Source organism: Rhea americana, unplaced genomic scaffold (genome assembly GCF_003343005.1).
Source record: "Rhea americana isolate MKP2758 unplaced genomic scaffold, rheAme1 scaffold_137, whole genome shotgun sequence".
In the NCBI taxonomy this organism is placed as follows: domain Eukaryota; kingdom Metazoa; phylum Chordata; class Aves; order Rheiformes; family Rheidae; genus Rhea; species Rhea americana.
Genome location: NW_028185450.1, coordinates 757878 through 781082, shown reverse-complemented (window position 1 = coordinate 781082; position 23205 = coordinate 757878). Strand labels below are relative to the sequence as shown.

Here is a 23205-nt window from a genome sequence, read left to right as displayed (position 1 = left end):
TCACTTYGCATTAATAATTAAATTTTCATCACTTGGCTGCTGATAAAAATGGAGGAGGTTGGTATGAGTTCTACTATTTTTACTGGGGATCCTGTTCTTTCWGTTGCTTTCCCTGAAGCCTGCAAAGATGAAATATTTAGTTACAAGTCACATGAAATGTCCCATTTAATACAGAAGTACTTCTTTTTCTTTTTTCTTTTAAGGAAAACTGAGATTTTTGTTTTCCCCTCTTATTTTTTAACTTTTGCTTTCAGACTCAAAAATTAAAGTATTTCTACAACCCTAGATCTGACCTTTTCATGATAGTGTTCAAGATATGACTCCAGTAGTCCCCATAGAGCCTCATAAGCCATTTAGGGACTGTTCTTTACTCCTGTAATACTGGAGTCAACTTGAAGCCTATATACCAAGCAGAGAAGTTTCAAGAAGAGCATTAGTAAACTACAGGCCAAATGAAAGAAAGAAATGTTGCCCATTTACATTGCTGAAATTACATTTTAGGAAATAGACCATTATTACTTCWTTCCCAATATAGCTTCTCTTATGCCAGTATATACATTCCACTAGCCAGTATTCAATTTCAGACACCCCTAAAGAAGATTGCAAACTGACCTGAGCATCTTCAAATGTGTATCTTCCAGGGTCCTTTACATTCTGCGTTGTTTTGTCATAACTTTTTGAATCTAGATTGATGGCACTGGGTGCACCCGGAGCAAGAAATTCTTGCCAGATTTCCTGGACGCGAGCAGGAACTTCACGAATAGGCCTCTTCTTCAGGTCTTCTACGGCTAACCAGAACCTATGGTACAATACAGCATTTTGAATTGCAATTTAGTTTAATTATTAATGAAGCAGTCCTTTGCTCTTAAAGAGATAAAATAACTGTGAAGATTTCATCTCAAATACGCTAAAATGAGCAAAACACATAATTTTATATTGGGATCAGGATTCTGGTATACTGTCTCAGGTAATCCATCTATCTTAAATAGCAACCATTACCAGAGTCTTCATGAGATGAGTAAGAAATCCTTCATTACCTATGTATGGGTAACTCACTCACATGAAATTTTCTATTCAACCAGAATTAAACTGAGATTTTCTTTCACCTGAGCCACAATGGCTTATATTGCTTTTAAACTTATTGCTTTTTGATATTCCTTCAAAAGCTAGTAAGAACTTCTGTTCTTGTTATCTACAGACATCTCTCTGAATTCTGCTAAACTATCAACTGTATAACTGTAATTTTGTGACTATTACTCTACAATTCATGCTGGAAAAGCATTTCCTTTGCTCACTGATATTCCATTTCTTTTTTAAGCAGTACATTTCTATAAGTATTTTTACTAAGGAGATGCCAAATGGAAGTTCCCATGTTCTCTCTCTCTTCTGCAATGCAGCAAACAAGCATCAGGCAGACACATACAGCGCAGGCTGGTTCATGGGAGTACTTCTCACTCAGTCTGGAGGATGATCATTAAAAAGGTCTATAAGCTTAGCTATTCAATTGTCATTTGCTATTACGGTTTCTGCATGGTTATCTCTGTTATGGGCATACCAAATTTTCAGATTGCACAATACAATTCTAAATTCAGCTAGGAGTCCTACGCTTAGACATGGTGTAGAACATAAATAGTCTTTTTTTCTCTAAGAGCTCCCCTACAGTACAGCTTTTATGATACTAAATATCCAATATGCATCACCGCAACTTTTCAGTAGTGTTTTGACAGGGCTGATCCTGTGAAATGGATGAGCTGATCTTAGAAGTGAGTTAACTGTGATACAAGACAGATTTTACAAAGCTGCCAAATAATTTGGATACACCTTTAAATTATGGTTCAACTGCTTGTACTTTGATATCAAGCTGAGCTCTCTTTAGCTTAGTTAAATAGGGGTGGAGTAGGGGAGAGAAACATGGGAACTGAACTCATATCTCTCAAGAATACAAAACRATGCTGCCCTCAGTCTAAATTCTAATACAGTTATTGCGTTAGCTCTCACAAGAGGCTAATAAAACACAGCAAAGAAAACTTTACAGCATTAATCTTATAAGCAGTTCTTCACATCAGATGATTTACCTACTGGAAAGTAATTAGTGTCTCATAATCTYGTTTTGAAACTCCTTTGTAGCAGAGGTGGAAGGAGCCTGTGCTCTCTTTGTGGATTCCTCCTATACTCTCACCTCATTCCTCTTTTTTTTTTTTTTTTGGTAAGATGCTCTATTCCTGTTTTCCAGAGGATCTGAATCTGACTGTTCAGTGTGTTATCTTCTCATCGCTCACAAGCCATTGCAGKTAGCTTCACTCTACTGAGATGACTATGTCAGGTATTTCTACACCCTTCAATTCCCATAGTATTTAAGAATAGCTTTCTTGTCTATTGATGCCTTTACATTTTCCAAGAGATAAAGAAGTAATATTGTCCCAGTTTTGCATTTCTCCAAGGTCACACAGGGAGTCTGTGCCAACAGAAGAATCATTGAATCAGTAAGGTTGGAAGGGACCTCTGGATAKCATCTAGTCCAACCTCCCTGGAACTCCAGTTTCAAAAATTCAGAGGTAGCATCAGTTATCTCTATGAACTACAATGTGCACATTGATCTACACAGAGCCTAGTGACTTTTTTGAGACTTTGATAGCAATGCAGCAACAATAGAGGGCTTATAACTCAAGTTTAAAAACTGCACACCTCACAAACTCTAATTCAGTTTATGCTGTCAAATTTGGGCAACCTACTTTGGCTTCCTTAAGCTGCTTTTGATATTTGCATTTAAAAGTGTATATCCTGCAGTGTCAACCCCTTCAAATGCATCCTCTGGGAAAGGCTGATTATTCATGTGTATAGAAGTCAAGTAAGGAATAGAAAAATGAGAGGGAAGGATGTTCTTTGTAAATACACATTTTCTATCACCCTGTAGACATCCTAAGGATCTAGCTCAAAGCTGTCACATTCTTGTTTGCTCCTTTATATCACTGCCAACATTTCTGGAAGACATCACAAATACTCCTTAGGATGCTATTTTCTTTTGCAATTAAACTGTTTCCATATAGTAGGTTATGCTCAATTATGGGGAAATAGATGGGAGATAAACTGAACTTCTTCGAGGAAACATGCASCTTCCAGCTTGCAATAAGAAGGCTGCATAGACACATTCTTATAGGCTGAATATAACTCTTCAATAGATTAATTTTATTTTTCTCTTCTAACACTATCATTTAAAACCCCTATGGAAATTGTGAAGCTTCAAATATAGAAACCTCTTTAAAAGTAGGAACAAAATGCTGATTTCTGCAGTATGTTACGTCTAGGGAGCTTACTTCACAGCCAACACACGTTTTAACATTTTAATCTACTTACTGAGCTTTCAAGACAAAACGTATGCCCTCCTCTCACAGAAGAATTAAAGTCAAACATGCACAAGTTAGGAAATGCCAAAAATAGGACTGTCATTTCTTGCATTTTCAAAAATAACTTTTCCAAATATTGCACAGCAACCAACAACACAACAAAGCAGAAGTCTCCAAGACCTCAGCACAGGGCCTCAAATCAAAAAAAGCTCCCTGTCCCTTTTGACAGCTCTCTGCCTCATTAGCTGTGAACCAAGCAAGGGAAGACTCCTGTAGAAAGCAGCACATAATGTGCCACARTGAGCAGATATAAGAGCAGGAGAGGGGACAAGGGGGAACTGAATTACATTTCCCGGACAATAATGTACATACACTTAGTGCCAGTTACTGGAAGTGACTAGAGTTCAGTCTCTCCGCCTTTGGCTGAATGTCCTTCTCTCCCGACAACGGAGTCTGCATCTGCCCGGGAGACACTCCTCTGCAGGTGCTCAGAGCCATCCCATCGAACAGGGCCTGAGCAGCTGCACGTAAAGCTGGCTGCCGCCCCCCACCCCAGCATTTGGGCTGCCACATGCTGGGTCACACACCAGATGCAGAGCTGAGTGAGAGTGCACAGCATCTGATAGTCGTACATCTAGTCATATGCCATGGAAAGACACATGTTACAAGACATCTGGGGATTATGTCTTCTAGCTGGATTACTTTCAAAGTAAGGGTGGCCTTGCCAGATAAGTATCACAGCTGCAACACAGCTTCTGTTCCATTAACTGACCTAAATGTCAGATGCAGCCATCAGCAGATCCCAGATCAAGCTAATCAGTTAAATTTAGCACAGCGTGAGAGAGTGGCTGCAGTGATTCTCCACAAATGTGTGAGGTTTCATGCAGAGTGTGGAGAAAATGAAGTGAGAATTACATGGTCCTTGTGCCCAGTGCCTGCGATACAACAGCTCAGGTCCAAGGAAGACAGACCTGTCTGCATTTTCAGCATTAAACCATACCAAATTCCACGCAGAAAATCAGCTAACATGTTTCTAGAGGCAGAAAAGACCACTCTCAGACTCCTAGAGTCTTCCTTCTTGTCAAATACAACTTCAAGCTTCAAAACATAAGTGCTAAAGGTCTTCAAGAAAATAATGGAGAAAATAATTAAATTTTACAGCTAGTTCCTTATGATCTGATCTGCAGAAATGGCTATATTTCTGGGAGTTTAAGCTTCAGTCTGAAGCATAAAGAAAGCATGGGCAATTTCAGCTTCAAGAACTAAACTGGCAAAGTTATTAGCAAGCAAAATCTTGGGCTCATAATCAACAGTGTGAAGGACAAAAATTACCAGTGTCCACTGTGTGAAAGTGTCATTACCAATGCTTCTGTTCAGGCTGGCAATAGAATCAAATATAGTTAATTGTTCTTCATGCAGAACTCCTTTCTCACGCATCAATAAATAAAGAAATGTCCTGCATTTAAAATCATCAATAACAATGATCAATAATAAAGAGTAACAAGCAAAAAAAAAAGTGAAACAGGATGGATTAAAAACAAAACCTAACCTCTTTTTACCATTCTCCTTTTCCTCTAATAAAAGCTCTGTTATGGTGTAATGAATAACTAGAACCCTTAAGCTTAATATATAACTGAGCACTACAAATTTTTAGTAGTGAATGTGKTTTTTTTTATATTTATTTGTTCTACAAGATGTAATTTGAAGCTTGTATCTCCAGTGTGGAACATTTTTACAGCAACTGGTTTACAAGGCCAAACTAAACATCTCACAAAATCTCAGCTTGCAGTGGGTTGGTCACAGAAACTTTATCCAGAGAAAATGTCTCCAATCCAGCTACCTTCTCAGTCCCTCTCTTATTTTTCCCTGACGGTCATAACTCAAAGCCCCTTTTTCCTAAACCTTCCCACACATTATGGAAGCTCATAAATGAGGTTCAATGGAAGGGGCAAGGGTTCCAGCAGCAAAAGTCCATCACAGAAGATGCCCTGTTGTCAGCCCTCCCTTCATTAACCTAAGGGGCTTTTGCAGCCTGAGTACTGCCTTGCAGGTCACATCTACTGCAAAATCGCATAATGACCTGGACAGACTTTCAGACTGGCAGGACTGTAACTATTTAGATCTTCACAGGCTGCAACTCCTACAAAACAGCCATTTGGGAACAAACAGTCAGCATATGAATACTAGCTTTTCAAATAATTCTGCAGCATGCAGACAAAGGAAGGATGTGGAGAGGAATTTGGATTTTCTAGAGATGAAAGAAATTAGGTCTCCAGATGCCACATTTCAGTAAGATTCATTTCATTATCTCACTCCCTTTGAAAATTCCTTTTTGAGTGGTTGGACAGCTTTGTGACCGAGCTCTGCAGTACTGGATCATGCTAAAACTTAAGTCTTTTGAATCTTAAATACTGGTGACTGTTGTTGTAATAGGCAGTGGGAATTTTACAAATCTATTATCCCAATCATGTGCTGCTTTAGCTATTTGTCCTCATGAACAGACTACAAAATAGCCTTTCCAAAAAAGCTGCATGATAACAGAAGATTACAAGTCATGGCATATGTCAGGTGAATGCAGCATCTCTCCTGGGTGTCAGCAAATTGCAATCATACCATAACGAAACTACCACGCTTACAGACCTTATTAGACTTTTACAAGAGGACTTTGCTAAATGATCAAGCAGAATGAGACTCACTAGGGATGGCTCAGAGTAAGATGCCTCAGCTCCTTCTCCCAATAGGAGGAGTGTTTTATCCATTTACTACCCTTTATAACACCCTGGACAGAATAAAATATGATTAATCTCAATTTACAGGCAGAGAAAGAGACAGAGACAGAGGAGGGGACTGAACCCTGACTGCATTCACAACCATTGCATAGTGCTTAGTTCTAGTTCATGACTCGAACGACTCATTTCTGCTCTGTTTCTTAAGACAGGCTCCATATCCACTAAGAATCAGGTTCCCAGCCAGCTTAAATGCTCTTAGTTCAAGTTAATGAAAGAGGAATAGTGGGAATATTAACTATAATATTAACAAGATAATGATACTTGAATAGAAATGGAGCATCTGGTAGGTTTTTTCTATTGTTTTGTATTTCCAGCATTTCTTTCATTAATGTGAAGTATAAGACTTCTAATTACCTAATACTGAATCTCTCTGCAGTGCCTGCAGTCCCCTYGTGTATCTTATGTATAGCATTTGTTAGCTTGAATTCAGGGTCTCAACTTTCTACCGTGCTCTAGGTTTGATGGTGCTTGCTGTAAATTTTATCAYGATTAGATCTGCAAAAGGATCAGAGTTGATAGATACAGATTTGATGTTACTTTGCTGCAGTGGGAAGATGTGGATGGAAATAAATCTTTTTCTCAAGGTAGCTGTTACATCAAAAAAMMAAAAAAMACCCAACAAATTGACACAGTGTGGTTAACTGRTGAGCRAAAGAAATACTTTGACTTCCATACATAATAGGCTTTACAAATTCCGGCTTTCTAACCTGAAACTTCTAACTTTACTATGTAAGCCTAACTGTGGATTCATTGCCCAAAGTCTGCGAATTCATAAATGTAATTCTGAGTTTGTGAGACAGTTTTCCTTCAGTCAATTGTCAGAGAAAGAACACTTGCAGTGTGAGTTTGTTCTTTTGCCTGATCCTTCTTCGGGACAGCCTGTAAGTTCACATTCACTGTTGCTCAGATATCGTATTTTGTATATATAAGAATCTAGAGAGAGACAGAATACTAGACTCCATGTCAAGGAATYAGCTCCTAACATGTTTCTCTAGGATATTTTTCTGGATCAGTCACTTGCAGTCTGCCTGTGGTTAGTGTTGTAAATAGGATTAGAAGAAAGAGCTAGGGATTATGTGGGTAATAGTCTAGTTGGCAGGGAGACAAATTAATCACAGAAAAAGCATAGAAACCACTGCATACACTAGACTAAATAGTTTCATGTTTGAACAGCTGCTCTGCATAAGGAACTACCAAGGTGTTTTGTAAATAAAAAATTATCTTTCCTTTTTTTTGTACTACTCTGATTAAAAAGTTTTCATCTTAGCAGTTACTTGAATTTCTTAATGAGAAACAAATCTACACCTGTCACCGCTGAAGTMATTTATCAACATATACAGATAGCTCAGGCTGTATATCCATAGGAGCAAAGGCAAAAAAGTCAGCTAGGAAAATCAGGTCAAGAGTATCTAATATGCATTTGTGATGCAAAGTTCACCCTTTGAACAAGACCATGGCCAACAACTTAGAGAAAACCATCTCCAGCCACTCTGCTGACAGTCTTCAATAACAGCAATGAGATCTATTCCATTATTCAGCATTTAACGTGAGGAAGAATTTCTTCACTGTGAGAGTGATGGAGCACTGGCGCAGGTTGCCCAGAGAGGCTGTGGAGTCTCCTTCACTGCAGATATTCAAGGCCCACCTGGATGCAACCCTGTCTAACATGCTCTAGGTGACCCTGCTGAGCAGGGGGATTGGACTAGATGATCTCCAGAGGTCCCTTCCAACCTGACTGATTCTGTGATTCTATGATTTAGGAATCAATGTCTCAAAATGCTGAACACCTTCTGTAAAATGCTACACAAATATAACCCTACTGTCTGTGTCTAATGTCTACAGTGCAGCATGGCTATGCTGCACTGCTTAGGAGTGAGACCTGGCATAGAAAAAAAGTTTAGGATTTCTCTCAGTTATAGCATGCATGCAAGTAGGATTTTACACTCTTTATGACATAGGTCAACGAAAAGTGTCTTAGATTACATCTGACAATAAGAYGGAAAAAAGAGGAAATAATGTTGTACATACTTTTCTACTTCATGCAGTGAAGTGCATATTTCTTCCTCACTTAAAAAGAATACCGTTCATATATACGTATATATGTTCATATATACATATATACATATTGATGTAAGCACATCAGTGTATGCACATCGGCTCCTTTTCATTTCGCAGTTAGTGAAGACTTTGAGAGGCAGATGTCACACTATTTCTATTGTGTCTGATCCASATCAGTAGAAAAATTTTTTAAACATCTTGATGGAGATTTTCAAAAGACCGAAGATCCATAGGAATCTGACCAACAGTGAACATTTGTAATTTTTACTTCTAAATTCCTTAGTTATTTTTTAACAAATTATTTAATTTTACTGTCCTCATGAACTTAATACAAGATACTGAACAGGCTTTGAGTTTSTCAGTATTTTAAAGATGTATAATAAAATCAGTTGAGAGGAAAGCTTTTGCAAGAGTAGTTTGACCAAAAGTTGGACTTGACTAGGAGAATATGCTTCACGTGAATCTCTGTTAACTKTAATAATGTCTCTCAGATTGAGTGTGGAAGCATGCAGCAATCTGAGAACGGACTCTGAAGGGCAAGGCATAGGAAAATTTTTGCAGGTGTCAAAAACTAGCAAGAATGGTACCAGAGAAAAAAACTGTCTTGGAAGCTATTAAAAAAATAGTCTCTCACATTTCCATTTACCTTAAATTTTCTGAACTGAATTCTGACTCCAGGAATTTAAGAAACTGCTCTCTTCCCACGGGGTCTTTCAAAGCTTCATCCATGCCAAACCCCCATCTCTTTACCCTCTGCTGTCCTGGCTCTTTGCTACAGAAGAAAAACAACAAAATCCACAATCAGCAATATTTCARTATCCTACTACTTTGTGTTTATAATTCAGATTAAGTCCCAAAGTTCAACCACAAATTTCCAGTCTTCCCAATCGCTCGTATCTGTGCCACGTTCAGAGATGAGCAACCAGGTTGTCAGTACTCACATAGTACAAAGGTAATATACATGCACTTATGTAGAAGATTAAGGACTTCTTGTAACTGGGAAATGTTACCAGATTTTAAAAGGTGCCCTTTTTGCGAGTTTATACAGATTTATTAATCTGCATCTCTTCCCACACTGTAAAACTGTAAGGTTGGAAAAAACAAAAGAATACACATTTCCTTCATTGCTYTCCAGCCTCAGTACTAAGCTGATACACAGAGATACACCTCTATCTGAAATCTTCATATTTAAAGGAAAGCCTAAATTATACCACTTTACCCCAAAAGAAGAAATAAAAATATATACCTTGCCTCCAGTTCCCAGAAAGTAGTGTCATCTGATATCCATGGATTTGAGGGATCAGGGGGCACAAGAAAAGGATCATATTCCAAATACTGCTCTGTATAAGCTAATAAGCTAAGAAAACAAAAGCATCAAACACTGTCATGTCAGGGAGCGAGGAAACCTGATCAGGTTACCACAGCTAACAAGGTACCTTGCATCAACTGAACCGTGGTAACCAGCTGTGCACACACTCAGAAGACACCTACAAGTGCAAGCTAAGAGAGATTTGCTCAAGTCGCAGTTTAAGAGTGCCAGTGGTGCAATTGTCTCTGACCCTGTGGACTCATGAAGAAGGAGGGGTGTTGCAGATCTTTCTTATCAAGATCTGAAATAAAACAAACTACAAACTTTTCTAATACCTCTAAATATCTTTTCATTAAAGAATATTTAGAGCTCCTTAATACACTAATGAATTAATCAGGCATCCTCTTCCATGCTCATTTGCTTTTATAAAGGAACGTGTTTTAAATCCCTATGGTTTTAATGATTATTTCCTTTAAAATCTGTTCTAAAACTCTGCTTGCTATTTAAGTCACATTCATTGGCCCTGTGTATGTAGAGTGTATATGTTTCCCCTTTTAAATACAGTTAATATTTTTATTATTCCCCAATCGAATGGCCCTACTCAGAACCACATCAGTTTTCCCCAAAGTCTTCAGTGTTCAGTAATCTGATTAACTTGATCACACTTAAAAATTTGCTTGTGTTCTCCCATATTCTTACTCTCAGTTTCCATCTCTCTTGTTGCCTCATCATCAACACCATAAACTCTATTGAGAAGTGAGGATACATACTCATCTTTTGGTCCCTAGTTATATTTCGTTTGTATTCCATCCCTACTTTACAGCAAACACAAATTCTTAACCTGTTCTCTTTATAAATACGTATTCATATGTGCTCTCTGTGTGTGAGTGCACACATACACATACCTACGCATACACACAGGCATATACACATATGAGAGGATGAAGAACGGTTCGTATTTAGTTTCTTTTCCTTTACTGGCTCTTATGCAGCTTAACCTTCTGCAGTTTAGCTCTCTTTACCTCTCTGCTTCTTCATCTGTAAGATATAGCAATCCTTTTCTCTTCCTTTCATAAGTTGTGCTTAAGTCTTCCTAAACAGTGTTTTGTTTAATATCTAGTCCCTTCCTTATATATTTTAGTACTATTTAGAGACCGAGTCCTAACAGTGTTACATCCCCTGACCCCAAATTAAGCTCAGAARCACTCCCTGTTCAAGTGCAGAGCCACCAGCCAGTTCTCCTAGCCAGTTCTCCTAATCACTTCCCTTGCTCTGTCAGTATTATTGCTCCTTTGAAATACCAAAACAGTAATTTCAGACATATTTCTGTTTAGCCCCCCCTGCAAATGTAAGGTGAAACTCGTGAGCACTTGATTAGAGGTTCCCCCTGTGACTCTTGGGTTTATTAGCAAACATATCAAGGAATATCTGGACCTTCTCTTATCAATAAAAGAACTTCATAGCTCACACTTAAAGTAAACTCTCACCCCTTATTTCTGTGACACCTGAGCTCCCTTGTCTCTCTTCCTTTGTAGCTATTTTATACTGACATTTTCCCAATAGTTATCTGCATAATTGAAAACCAGAAGATGTGACAATATACTCACCTCTCTGCAACTTTTGACATTTTTAATCGATGTCTGTCTAATTGCATCTGCCAGTGCTTAATCTGCACAAAAGGAAAGCAAGGAGTGCTATGAGTAATTCATTGCTTAACTCTGTTTCCATAATATTTTTATTAGGGCTGTAATTTAACCTTTATTTATCCTAAGGCACAGAAGAGAAGTACATCTTAGTGGCAAGAGCATTTCAGCATTATAATTCTAAAGTAAATGGAATTTTCCATCAATCAGAAAATATTTTTCARTGACAAAAAAAGCAGTGAATCTATCCTTTTCCCTGGAGGTTCATCAAAAAAAATCCAACTAGTATTTTTTTCAGATTTTTAAAGAAAGCTGCTAATTCTTCAGACATTTACCTTTTCCTAAGTCTAACACCTCAGGAGACATCAATGAAGTATTTATGTTAGATGAACATGTGAACGCATACATCCATATGCTGTGGTGTAACCATGCCTCCAAACCCCATAGTGAAGCGTTGAAAGGAAGGGTGAGCGAGCTATCTACTGCTGAAGGGGTTAATGAGCTTAACTGCACAAAGAACCCACTAAGGAGACTGTTCCTAAAGCCATTAACTGGTTAATTCAAGATACAAAAAGTGTCAGTGTTTGTCTCATTAATTTTAACAGAAGTTACATACCTAAATCTATACATCCTGAAATGAGGAAAAGATTCACCAAACATTTAACAGATCTGTTCTGAAGACACTCCCCAGCCCTGAGACTTTTGGCTTCATACCTACTTTCTTAAAAAGTTCACATAAAAGTGTAAGCTTATAGGGTTTTTTTCAAACCTCTTGGTGCAGTTCATCTTCTGTGGGTGGCTTAGTCTCTGGTACTGGTGTATGGGTAGGGCTGTGACTTCGAATGTCATTTTGTAAGCCATAGACAGACTATGGGGGAAAAAAAAAAAGAAAAGAAAAAAGGGAGAAAAACTGCTTTCAGACAATTTCTTTCCGTACATACCAATAGTAATTGCACAGGTTTTATACATCGTACTCTAGAAGTTGGCCAATATCATCTGTTTCTAAAGGAACTGTAAATAAACCATGCACTCAGATAAAATTATGCTTCTATACCATGGTGTAAAATAACTACTCTCAAAAGGGCAGTTTCATAATGYCACAGAACACAGGATCTACTTTCAGTCCGTGCTTATATTAACAGCATAGTGATATGGGGGTTGACTGAAAGGCAACCGCCATAGGAAGAGGAAACGGCTGGTAGGAAAGGAAGAAATAGCACCCTTACAGCACACTATCACAATGGAGTATTTGGATGACTCCCAAATTTGTGATTAGTGCTTGGTAAATTACTATTATCTGGAGCTTTCACTACCGTAAATAAGCTACGCTAAAGCTTTCTATAAATCCAGTTTCCTTTTTAAAACAGATTTTTCCATGGATTGACACTAGAATATACATCAAAGGGAGTACTTTAAAGTTGGACTCAGTCTACATTATTATGATATAGAGGATTTGATAGAAAGTGTTGGTCCAGTCTATTTATATATCCTTAGAGAACCTAAACAGTTCATGCCTGGATCCTAATTTAGATGAAGCCTATTTCCTCTACAGTTTCTCATCAACCATTTGGGAGATATCTGTAAACTAGAGATATCCTTTTCATTTAAGATAGCACAAGAAGTTCTGCTATAATAGACTACAGAGCATTTTTCATTATTTTCCTTAACTACTGATAGAAACATTTTAATATGCTTTATTCAATCTAATGAAMAACATGCATAAGGTATACAAAATGGGCTACATTTTCATAATCTCTGTGTATTTCTCCAAAGTCTGTCTTATGTGATAGCACTTTATTATTATTAGCAAATCTGTTAATACTAAGTCATTTAAGAGCTTATAAAATACCAAAATATGTTCACATCTCTGTTCATTGTCGTGAAAGAACAAATTATTTTAAGAAACTATRGAACTTCACACTGTTAATTACCCCCACCTCCTGCTTTTTGTATAATAGCAGTAGTTACCTTTCTCGTTTTATGTGGATTTCTCATTCTTGAAGACTTTTTTATATCCACTTCAGTAGTGTTYACACATCCAGGCTATTAAAAGAAAAAGAAAAGAAAGTACAAGGACAAAATCTGAGAATGAACTCCATGCTATTGTCTTTGAGATACTCCTCTTCAATTTGTAAGCACAAGAAAACAGATTAACCAGAGGCATATAGTAACTTGATGTCCTTCTGCAATAGTTCCTTCCTAGAGAAGATATGCTAAATCCTAAATAACGTAGCATCTAAGGAAGCACTGCAAGTACCACTTTGTGTGGCTTACTGTAAGAGATTCATTTGCTAATCAACCTGTTCTGCTGGACCCCATGATGGCTTTTATGACATGTTTTACTGTATATCTTTATGCTATATTGCTAAGAGCAATGTATAGAGAAGCAGAAAATATCCAAACACTTATTGTAAGAGGCCTTTTGCAGCACACAGTGGTGCTAGATTCAGTCAAATTGTTATCAGTAGTATTTGGGAATTTGGGGGTGAGTCACTGAAACCCACATGCTTAGAGTGCCTACTATCATGAATCTGAAATAAAACTCTGTAGACAACAAGTCATGTGTTTCTGCCTTGGTTTTTAAGAAGCATGGGTGACCTAATGAGACAAAATAAATAGAAYTGTGCAATGCTCACTTCAGCTGTGAACCCCAGGCTCCCTTCAGGAGTCCCTGCTTCTGGATCAGTTTCTTAAAAATGATCTTTTTTTWAAAAAATGAGGAAAACAAAATGGCAAAATGGGATTTGTTTCTTCAGAGAAGAAAAATAGGCTTCAACAGCCTCAACAGAACACTGGCTATCTGAATAGAACGACTCTCCAAAACATCCTATTTGGCCTTCAAAGATTCATTCTCACAGTCCTGTAGCTTCCCAAAAAACACAAATCTCCTAGTTTCTTCTAATTCTCACACCTCTCTGTAATATGAATTCTGTGTAGAAAAATGGTCTTTACCAATTGCCGGAAGCAACTAAGTGTAAGTAAGTATCATGCTCTCAGGTGAGTTTTACCAATTGATTTTAGTGGGAGTAGATTTCCCACTGAGAGGTGGAAGTAGGACCTCTACTCTCTTGTGGGAGTAGATCTTTAGTGAGAGTAGATTTTTTTTTTAGTGGGAGCAACTACACTTAGTAACTATACCACTTGCCAGACAGTCAAACTGGATGGATTACCATGCTAATAATGCAAGCCATGTCTCCTCAATGTAACGCAAAAATCACAGAATCATAGAGTCAGTAAGGTTGGAAGAGACCTCTTCAGATAATCTAGTCCAATCCCCTGCTCAGTGGGGTCACCTAGAGCATGKTAGACAGGGCTGCATCCAGGCGGGCCTTGAATATCTGCAGTGAAGGAGACTCCACAACCTCCCTGGGCAACCTGGTCCAGTGCTCCGTCACTSTCACAGGGAAGAAATTCCCCCTCACGGTCAGGAGGAACTTCCTGTGCTTCAATTTCTGCCCATTGCCTCTTGTTCTGTCACACGGGGCAGCTGAAAAGAGTTTGTCCCCGTCCCCTTGGTATCTGTGGCTGTATATCTTCACAGACAAAAATTTTAAACCCTTCCTAGACAGGCAGAGTCAAGAAACTAACATATTTCATTAAACAGGCCAATGATCCCCCCAAAAAGATAAATAATACATCACTTTTAGCAACTATGTTCTTTACCTTTATAAATAAGCTTTTGCTTTAAAATAATACAGTAATGTACGCTTAAACTGTTGTTCCTTCCTTAACAAAAATAAAAATAAGCTCTGAGAAAATATCCTTGAGACTGCATCTTACCTGTCTATTGAACTAGATTTGCAAAGGCACAGTTGTGCCTGTGAAAAGACAGGCACAGTCTTTTAACTCAGAATATCTTTCAACTCTCAAAGAAAAAGGTGGATTGAAAAATATGAAACCCTGCATGACAGTCAATTTAAAGGCAGAAAGCCATTTCACAGGGCAGTATATTGAGATATAAAGTTAAAAAGAAAACAATGCATCTATTTTAGGATTATGCCAGAAGCCGGCAGAGAAGAAGGCRAGAGTTTTTAATAATATCTACAGCTTTTGAATGCAGCAATTCAAACAGTAGCCACACTTATACAAGGCACAAACTGTTTTTTGGTTTTCAGTTATAGTTTGTTAAAAGCATGTCCGGGGGGGCGAGGCGGGGGCAGAAAAAAGGGTAGAAAACTCTTCCAAAGCCTCTTATTCTGAAAGATTTCAAGTCCACCAGCGCTCGATTGACCTACACGGAGGCTGGCCGGCTTCAGCAGGGGCGCCAGCAGAGGCAGGCAAGGCAGCCGCTGGCCCCGGGGGGCAGCTGCATGGGAGGCGATGGGAGAGCAAGGGCAGGCAGGTACACGCAGGGACAGGTCAGGAAGATTCAGGACAAAAGGGTCGACACCTAAAGAACAACCTGCGGTGAAAGTAGCAGTTAAGGACGTAGATCGCTAGCATATACAATACTGTTCTCCTAATCTGACTGAAATTGTATCACTGGAAGTACCTAACGGGATTGGGGTGATAATTCAGGCTGGCTTCTCAACCAAAGAAAATTTATTAAGATGATACTGAATGCTATATGAGATTTATTGTTTCTTTGGTGATGTCATATTTCATCTGTAATTATTTAGGAATAAATATCAAACATCTTTTTAATTAAAATGAAAACAAAAGCTTGCATTATTGGAACATTTTGCTAAAATTATTCAGAGTCTTTGTGGGAAAACCTTCGCTGGACAACACTGCATTTTATTCACATGCCCCCATTAACATAATAAGTATGTATTTGGATACAATTATATCCAGCTGTGTTTTCTTTTTGTGTTGCTTTTTTAACCGGACTACCATGGTTCAAATAGTGAGAYGCCTGTCATAGTGCTCTGCTGCAAGATTTCCATTTAGTGTGTAGTATATAATTTGCATACTAATACTGTAAATAGTTTTCAAATAGATTTCCTGGAAGACATGAAACCTTCTCTRTGTGAGTAAACAGAATGATTATTTCTTTTAGGACTAATAATGTGTATGAAAACAGTTCTGTCTCCCAGGGAAAGTCTAGTGACCTTCTTGAAATTATCATACAGAAATACCATAACCAAAGTAGAATTTGGCCYTCTTCTGTTCTGAAATAAGCTTGCTGAAATGCTGTCATATATACAAAGGAAATCTAGCTTTTTTTCATCAGTCAGTTAACATTCTCATATCTCAAAGAATAAGTGCCATTGTATTAATTTAYCACAGAGAACCTGTCACTCCAGTGATGACAAATTCAGTGTTTAGATAAATGGGTGCAACTAAATAATATCAAATAAGTTTTTACTACATATATGAGATTTTTCTTAATCTCTTCTTCAGTTACTTAATCCTGTAAACATGAATTCCTAATAGTACTACTTTCTGTTGATGTTCATTAGGAAACCATGTAACAGGAGTCCACCAAGAAACACAGCTGAAGGATGAAGCCCCCTCTGCTTCGCCTCTGCCTGTTGGTAAAGCGGCAGATTTAGATCCTGCRGTTCTTGGGACTTGCATGCTTCAGTCTGACTGGAGTCAACATTTGACAACAACAACCACCTGGGGGTATGTTTAGTTAAAAGAAATGCACTTGATATTCATAATCTTTCCCTGATAACAGTAGCAACAGTGAATTAATTAACTAAGCTCTTATACTAGCACTAACAGTGAATTAATTTTTGACACCTGTAGAAACTGGAAATCTTTGTTGTGTACATCAAATGGGAAATGTGATGCTTTAGCCACGGTAGTTTTCTATCCATGTAGTGCAAAACTGCTAATATTTAAAGTCTGTTCACTMCTGATGTCTGCACATCATTACACATTCCAAGGGTCCTGTATAAAYAAAATGTTTTGCATCTTCCCTGTTTGCTATATGCACAGTGTTTTTATTGCCTGTCAACATAGCCAAAAGCAACTGCTACCAATACCTTTTTAGATAAAAAAAACTCTTTGATAAGACATACTTGCAATGCTCGTAAATGTGAAATTCTCTTCAGAAAGTAATTTTCATACTGAAGGCAACTGGGCTTTTTATTTCTTAAAGGATACAGCTGTTTAACTGTGAATCTACGCAGTTGAGAATAACCAAAACTTTTTTTGCATTTCAGACAAATAAATCCATGTATGCTGGAGCRAATAATCTCATGCGTGGAAACAGGGTGGGTACTGAACGGCTAGTTCACTACTCTGTAGCAAATGATCTGAGGCACAAGAAGCTGAACATGAGTCAGCAGTACGTCCTTGCAGCAATAAAGAATAAGCACAAACCGAGCTGCCTTATTAATAGTGTAGCCAGCAAGCAAAGGAAGTGGCTATTTCTCTCTACGCAGCATCATGAGGCTGCCTCTGAAATGCTGAGAGCAGTTCTAGGCCCTTCAATCAAAACAAGGAACATATTAAAAAAATAAAAGTCCAGGGGATTAACAGTAAGATAATTAGGAGGCTGGACCGTGCGACATTCAAAGAAAGACTGAAGGAACTGCGTCCTCCCAACGTGCAAAAGTGAGGGGTAACTGTTCTCTTCCACTGTCCAACGGGGGGTTACAGAGCCCAACTTGTCTTGGAGATGCACAAGAGACAACAGTCAGAAACTGCACTAAGAGTTATGCCTGTCGGATACACAGGAAGTATTCTTCACAACAAGGGTAGAAAAACACTGGAATAAGTGCCCAGAGAGGCTGTGCAATCTCCATCCTTGGTGATTTTCAGAAGATGATTAGGCAAGGCCCTGGGCAATCTGATTCAACTTAGCACTGCTCTGAGGAGGAGGCAACAGTAGATGACTTCCATAAATTCCTCTCAGCCCAAATTTGGTATGATTCTAGCCTATGACCTTCTCATGTTGCAGTCACTGAAATTCAAAAAACATTCTACGATGTATTTTCATCCCATAAAGACAAACCTAATGATGACTTAAGGAAAATTAAATTTCATAGCTTCATTAGCTAAAAAGACATAGACGATATTTAAAAGAATCACCTCATTTCAATATGCACACTCATACATTTAAGATGTATTAAAGCAGTAAATATTTAGACAGATTGATTCGCCTTCCTTGCACAAGGACTTGTCAAATATTTCAATGTCAGTTCACTTTGAAATAGATTTGTTATATTTGTTTTACAGGCATGGGATAATTTGCTAAGATTAGCTGCAAAATATTTAATTTCAAGATCTCCAGGCTGAGTGAGCTCATCACATCTATTCCATATTTAAACACTACAAGTTTAAATAATGTACCCAGATACATGGCAGACTTCAGTCTGCCATGGTTTCCAACTGGATATAGGTAAAAAGAGATAGAACAAGTCAAACACATAAACATAAAAGAGAAAGCACAGACTGAAAGTTATCTTCTACATTTTCTGTAACAACAGACTATCAAAAATATATTAACTTTAAAACCTGAAATTTCCTGAGGATCAGATATTAGTGTTGCCTCCTGTATCAATCTATTTTGCCTTTTCCATATATTCCATATATTTTTTGCTGTTTCTGTCATTTTGCAAGAAAGGGAGTCTTCTAACCCTGAGCAGTAAGTATTCATATTACGCACTTCTAGGTGAATGATAAGCAGGATACCAGTGCTGATTTTATCTGTAGTTTTTATATTCCAGTATACTTGTGTATACTGTGCATAGTTAAACATCAAAGTAGAAGAAGAGGATTAAAGATTATAAAASAAGAAATGAGGCAAAGAATAAAATGCCAGTCGTGCTCAGCTAAAAAAACCAAAGAATTTATTAGTTGGAGGAATATGCAGCTTGACTGGCTCTGTGGGAAAGTTTATTTTTCTCAGACAATGTCTAGCTTCAAAGGAGATATTAAAATCCTATATTGAATGAGTTATCAGTAATGGCTAGGACTGAGTCTCTCAYAGAGGAAAACACAGACTATATTCTCCTGCAATGCAGTAATCTTTCATTTTTCACAGATGGAAGTTACTGGAGTGTGTAGTACCTGCCAAGGCTTTTAAGGAAAGGTTGAGGTTTAGGTATAGATTACTTGGATATTTTGGTTTTTTACCTCATCTTACTGTATGTTATGCATTTTGAGGTCAAAAAGTAAAAAGGCTTTGCTTTGAACGAGCTGCAGCCTTAATTACTTTGCTGGTGTAAAAGAAAGTCTCAGAGAAATATTACAAGTGTGCTGAACACAAATGGCCAACTTTTTAACAGGATTTGGAAAGTCTGGCTGTTATTGTAGGGTCCAGTCAAAGCAGAGATGCACATTTCTAACCTTCAAAARAAGTTTCAGAGCATTGTTTTCCTAGTGCTTATATGATAGGCCCCGGAGGTTTTTTGAAGCCTAGCTCCCTCTATAACCATTCTATCAATTCCCCTTAAATAACTGATGAAAAAAATCCAGCAGCCACAGTTGCCAGAATCTGCAGATATGTAGGAACTGCTATAGCTTCTGTTGGCCTCTATTAGAGCATTGAAGAAAGTAGAGCTAAACCCTGATTACACGAACTGGGCTACAGAAACATAAAGCCAAAGAGAATCACTTTCTTTGGGCTAGAAAAATATACTGTTACATAGAACTAAAGCACTTCATCACTGGTTTAATTAGCAATTAACTAGGTGTACCTAATTTGAAGCACACTTAGAGACCTTCTAAGCCTCCCCAAAACACTATGGTTTAATTACAATTTCCATATGGCTCAGTAGTTCTTCAAAGAAAACTTTGAGAAACCAAAGTGTGTAAGTGTTGGGACTTCTGTTGACAACACCTCTAGTCCCAAGATCCCCAATAAATTAGCAGACATGCTTGAAGAAATAGGAACAACCTTATGGTGAGCTTAATTATTAGGATACAAGTGATGGACTCTTTCTAAAGAAAAAAAAAATGCATCTCTCCTCCTATCAATCACAAAGCTAGTATMATCCAAAAATTACAAACTCCAAACATTTGATTTTATGGAAGTACCACCTGCATTATAGCTTTATCACAAGGCAAACACAGAAAGATAAATTTTGATGGCTAGATGACAGTCCAAAATGGTCATGGTAACTTTATATAAAGATTGCAGTAARTCTGATGATTACTATACATACAGATACTATCAAATTCTTTTATCTCCCTAGAACTCCAGACCAAACTTCTCTAAAATCAGCTCATAATTTTTCTAGTTTTTCCTATGGACTTGCTCTTCTGTTATAAATTAGCTCATCTGGGAAGTGCAGCTATRCTTTCCAATTAACATCTATTAATCATAGTTGATTAGGAAGCAAATCTCAAGATTATTCTCAGATATAAATTTCTTTGGCAGGATGTTTCAGATTTCATTCCCATATGCCTCAAGTTTTATGCCTTGTAAATTTGGTATATAATCAGGAAAAAAAWATTGAAACCTGCTTGATTTATTAAAGCACTACGTATTTTCCCTAGTTTCTTCAGTCTTTTCATTGTTTATCTTAAACGAGATGTAYTATACTACTAAATAGAATCTTTATGGAACAACAGATAGAGTAAATCATTACACTGTGTGGATTCAGTGTAACACCGAAGTTAGTAAATAAGATTTGGAAATGGACTTGCACAGACTCGCCTCAAATTTGCTTATATTTTCTAATATGGATCCKTTGTTAAAACATGTGATAATTCTGACAAGATGCTGCAAATAGCCCTGAAAATAATGATCTACAGTCAAGTAACGTTATTGAAACAAATTAGTCTTACACAGCTTAATTATTATTACTTGTCTACATCAGCTGATAAAGATGTACAACCTGCTTTTAATAATGTAAGTACAAGTCTTATCCATTTATTGAACTTCTACTTTAGGCTCAGGAATATTCAATGTCAGATCTTAGTGAACTGATTGCTACAAAGGAAGGGATCATCTTGGCAAGAATTAATAAAAGCTTTGTTAGGATTAAGTGTTCTCTCCTGTTGGTTTTAGTAGAAAATTATGCAGGCAGCATAAAATGAATTTAATGCTTAATACATGTCTTCATTAGCTAATTTCATTTTGAATCATTAAAGAACAGAGATAAATAATATATAGTTCCAGACTTATTTATTAAATTGAAATGAATGAGCAATAAACCTGATTGTATCATCCACTTCAACTATACTGTTGCAAAATAATGAATTCTTGATAAACTACAGATGAAAGCATAAGGATTTAAGTGTACATTAAATCCACTGCAGACAGCACCTCCTGAAGGAGAGACTGCTTACCATTTGAGCCAATTATTTAAAATCAACATATACTTTGGTCAAGAACTTCTTTGAAGATCTCTGGCTACTATTAAAATTGTGGTAAGGTCCCCTATTGCTCTGCAGTTTAGACTTAAACAAAATATGGCAAGTAGTACAATCAATGGATAGAAGTTCAGCTACAAGTTTACAAGTTGTTTCTCTTGTTTGGACAAGAAAAACGAAATTCAAAGACCATCAGTTGCAGGACAGACATTTGATCAACTAGTTTTATCAAACTTCAGTTATGTTTGYAGTACAGTTACAATCACCAAAGTCTCTTAAAGAAGAGTATCACTTWGCAGGGAACTTAGGATCACTTAATACTTCAAAGTTTTTCCCCTTCTTTCCAAAACGAGGAATCTAAGCCGTACTTGCATAGTATTTATACTCTTTTCATAGTAGAGCCCATATCTTTTCCCTGAGTAGTATCAGACAGACATGGAATTTAAGTGGTTGTGCAAAATAAGAATCTACTTTGAACAGTAAGAGAAAGTAAAACTACATAGATATTTTCAAGAAATTTAATATTAATTAATTAAATCATAGAATTAATGCATATAAGATAGAGCACCCTAAATCTTAGCATGGATTCCTTGCTTGTTAAAGACAGATAGTCTTTCATTCTCTTAAGGTGAAAGCTGGACTTTCACCTCAAGAGAATGGGCATTTATCATATTGTTTTTGAATTTTTTATTTTGACTGGTTCATATGTCAGAGAATAGTACATATATATAATTCATATGACAAGGATGTAAAAATTAAGTTTTTAAAAAGTATATAAATTTATCTTGTAAAACTAGAAGCAGCACTGAAGAATATACTACTGCATTGGCAGTGAAGTGACAGACTAAATTCTTTTTGAAAGATAACTTGCTTTCTAATTATTCTCAATTTAAAATTGATCATTTTAGTGGTAGTGACTCGTTTTCAGAACCAGAAATGAGCAGTGATTGAAAAACTGTGATTGAGTAGTATTAATTTTAATTAAGGCTGTATTAATATGATTTTTGTGGTGAAAATTCCAGTATTTACAACAGTGGTACATAAGGAAGCCTGTTAAATTTATCTGGTTTGCTGCCTTTATGCTAAATAGTCATAGTCATTATTACCTCCTCAGTTTTTTTCAYGGCCCCCAAAGGCAGACACTGCAGTTTTACTGATTCCATACAGACCATGGGTTTCCATACCGGCCATTCCATAGGTTTTCACTTGAAAGATAACTTTTAACAAAAGGAAGGTCTGATCATATCTTTCTGAAAATGATGAAGGGGAGTATAGGTGACATTTAGAAGTTAATTGTCTGCCTCCTGACTTATGAGAAAATCCCTGACAGAATGCTTTGGATTAAAGCAGAAAACTTCACTCACACAGAAACAAAATTCAGTGTATAAGCATTRTAATTATTCTAGAAATTCCTTGTTTCTTATCTTTACTTCTTTATTTATTTGTGACTTGAATTGGTTCTTAATAAAAACCAAGAACTTAATCTCATTTTTCAGTGTCCTTCTATCCTCTTATCAGCTAGCCATTTCACAGTTTCTGACTTCTTCATAATCCTCCACTTTCACTTGAGTTTGTTGCACTGTTGGGGAAAAAGGAGACAGTTTTCTCCTTCCCCATCCATCCCACTCTTACTCAAGCATCATAGTGCATTACCATGCTAAATAACGTAAGTACAAATTCTTCCTTAAAGGCCTTACTTAGCAGGCTAACCATAAGGTTTATAAATATCTGTCTCAAACAGATGCAAGTATGGATCAGAAACGCTAAGCCATTTTTCTGAAAAGGACCCGTTGCACAAGGCTTTGCTGCACTAGCAGCAGTCCCGTTAGCTGAGAYTGCCAACAGCC

At 37.2% G+C, this 23205-nt stretch overlaps 1 protein-coding gene across 3 annotated transcripts in view; it reads right to left on the bottom strand.

Moving 5' to 3' along the window:
* The window catches only part of RGS7 (regulator of G protein signaling 7), a 283492-nt gene that overhangs the window by 15230 nt on the left and 245057 nt on the right, over positions 1–23205 (bottom strand). For all 3 annotated transcript variants that reach the window (XM_085298265.1, XM_085298266.1, XM_085298267.1), the window contains exons 10-15: positions 13112–13186; positions 11913–12011; positions 11108–11169; positions 9438–9548; positions 8838–8963; positions 613–799 (exon numbers count right to left, since the gene is read on the bottom strand). In XM_085298265.1, the coding sequence (XP_085154391.1) occupies positions 613–799; positions 8838–8963; positions 9438–9548; positions 11108–11169; positions 11913–12011; positions 13112–13186 (660 nt within the window). The remainder of the gene's footprint in view (positions 1–612; positions 800–8837; positions 8964–9437; positions 9549–11107; positions 11170–11912; positions 12012–13111; positions 13187–23205) is intronic.